The 1,265-nt window shown below is 38.8% G+C and overlaps 1 protein-coding gene across 1 annotated transcript; it reads left to right on the top strand.

Annotated features, from left to right (window-relative positions):
- Positions 1-329: 329 nt before the first annotated feature.
- On the top strand, positions 330-795 carry LOC110462046 (E3 ubiquitin-protein ligase SPL1-like). The gene is made up of 2 exons (XM_021515821.1): positions 330-407; positions 545-795. Exons 1-2 carry the CDS (start codon positions 344-346, stop codon positions 793-795), a joined length of 315 nt encoding a protein of 104 aa, XP_021371496.1. The 5' UTR covers positions 330-343.
- Positions 796-1,265: the final 470 nt, after the last annotated feature.

The following is a 1,265-nucleotide window of genomic DNA, read 5'->3' as shown; positions in this document are numbered from 1 at the left end:
TGCATATCTGTCTTTCAACATCAAGTCGTTTTACTTCCCTCCTTTCCTCAAATTCAGAAGTCATTTGTATATTTTAGAAAAAAAAATTGTCTCATAATGTTGTATATTTGGCATAAAATATCAAGGATGAGGGATGCTTACAATAGCCTTGACTCGGAGTTTATCCATGCCAATACACTAAAATCCAGCTAACCGAGTACGGTGTGGTACATTTGAACAGGTGTGTTATTGCTGCTAGGGTCCGTGGTTTACGGATCAAAGTTCGGGAGGGACTACTGGCAATCCGGAGCTTCCCTTCACGGTTCCTATGGTGTAACCACNTGGTTCCTATGGTGTGACCACAATGGCCGGCATTCTATTCGTGCTGGCAGGGATTGCTACGTCCGTCCCCAACAAGCGAAACAGAGGTGAGCTACATGCGTTGTATGGACAATTTAAACTTATATTCTGTGATACTAAGTGATTGTAGATACAATTCAGAATTCTCTTTTTAAGAACTAATCCAAATATATATTTATGGTAAACTGAATTTTATCATTTACAGTTGCTGACTGGCCAGATGAGCAGGACAATGGGCGGCAGACACAAACCACGATACCCCCTGTTCCTCCTTCCCAGGATACAGACGAAAATGTATGCTGTGTTTGCCTGGAAGACACTGTAAACGCGGCGTTTCTGGATTGTGGACACACGAGTTGCTGTTACAATTGTGCCAACAACCTTAAACGTTCCACCAAGATCTGTCCGATATGTCGACAGACCATCAGAGACGTCGTCAGGATATACAGAACCTGACGAGATCACACGCACATGAAACTTGATACAGGGTTCAATAAGCGATCTCCAATACCTATCATAAATGCTTTAACGTAATTCTTTTGTAATTTTTCGACATGTATTTTTTTTCATTTCATTGTTTATAATATAATATACATGTATATTGTATACGGGGTTATCCTATTGTATTCCACGTACTATAATTATACTTCATTTGAAGTAACAGTGCTGTACATCTTGTATTTTACTATATACAGAGAAGTTTGACTGCATTTGGAATAATTTAACTCGAATCTAACTTTACATGAAATGATTTTAACATCTACGGTCAATTTTTCTGTATACGGAGACATTAAACTCCAACACAAGTAACAAATGGTAAGGCATGCATAGGTGTTATGGATGCTGAACACGAGAAATAAGGACGTTCCTACATTGAATATGCACAGATACACCAATACTCCAACTTTGTCTGAAGGATTAGTCTT

The sequence above is a fragment of the Mizuhopecten yessoensis genome, unplaced genomic scaffold, assembly GCF_002113885.1.
Source record: "Mizuhopecten yessoensis strain PY_sf001 unplaced genomic scaffold, ASM211388v2 scaffold10737, whole genome shotgun sequence".
Classification (NCBI taxonomy): Eukaryota; Metazoa; Mollusca; class Bivalvia; order Pectinida; family Pectinidae; genus Mizuhopecten; species Mizuhopecten yessoensis.
Note: the sequence above shows the minus strand (reverse complement) of the source record. Positions and strands in the feature narration are given on the sequence as shown.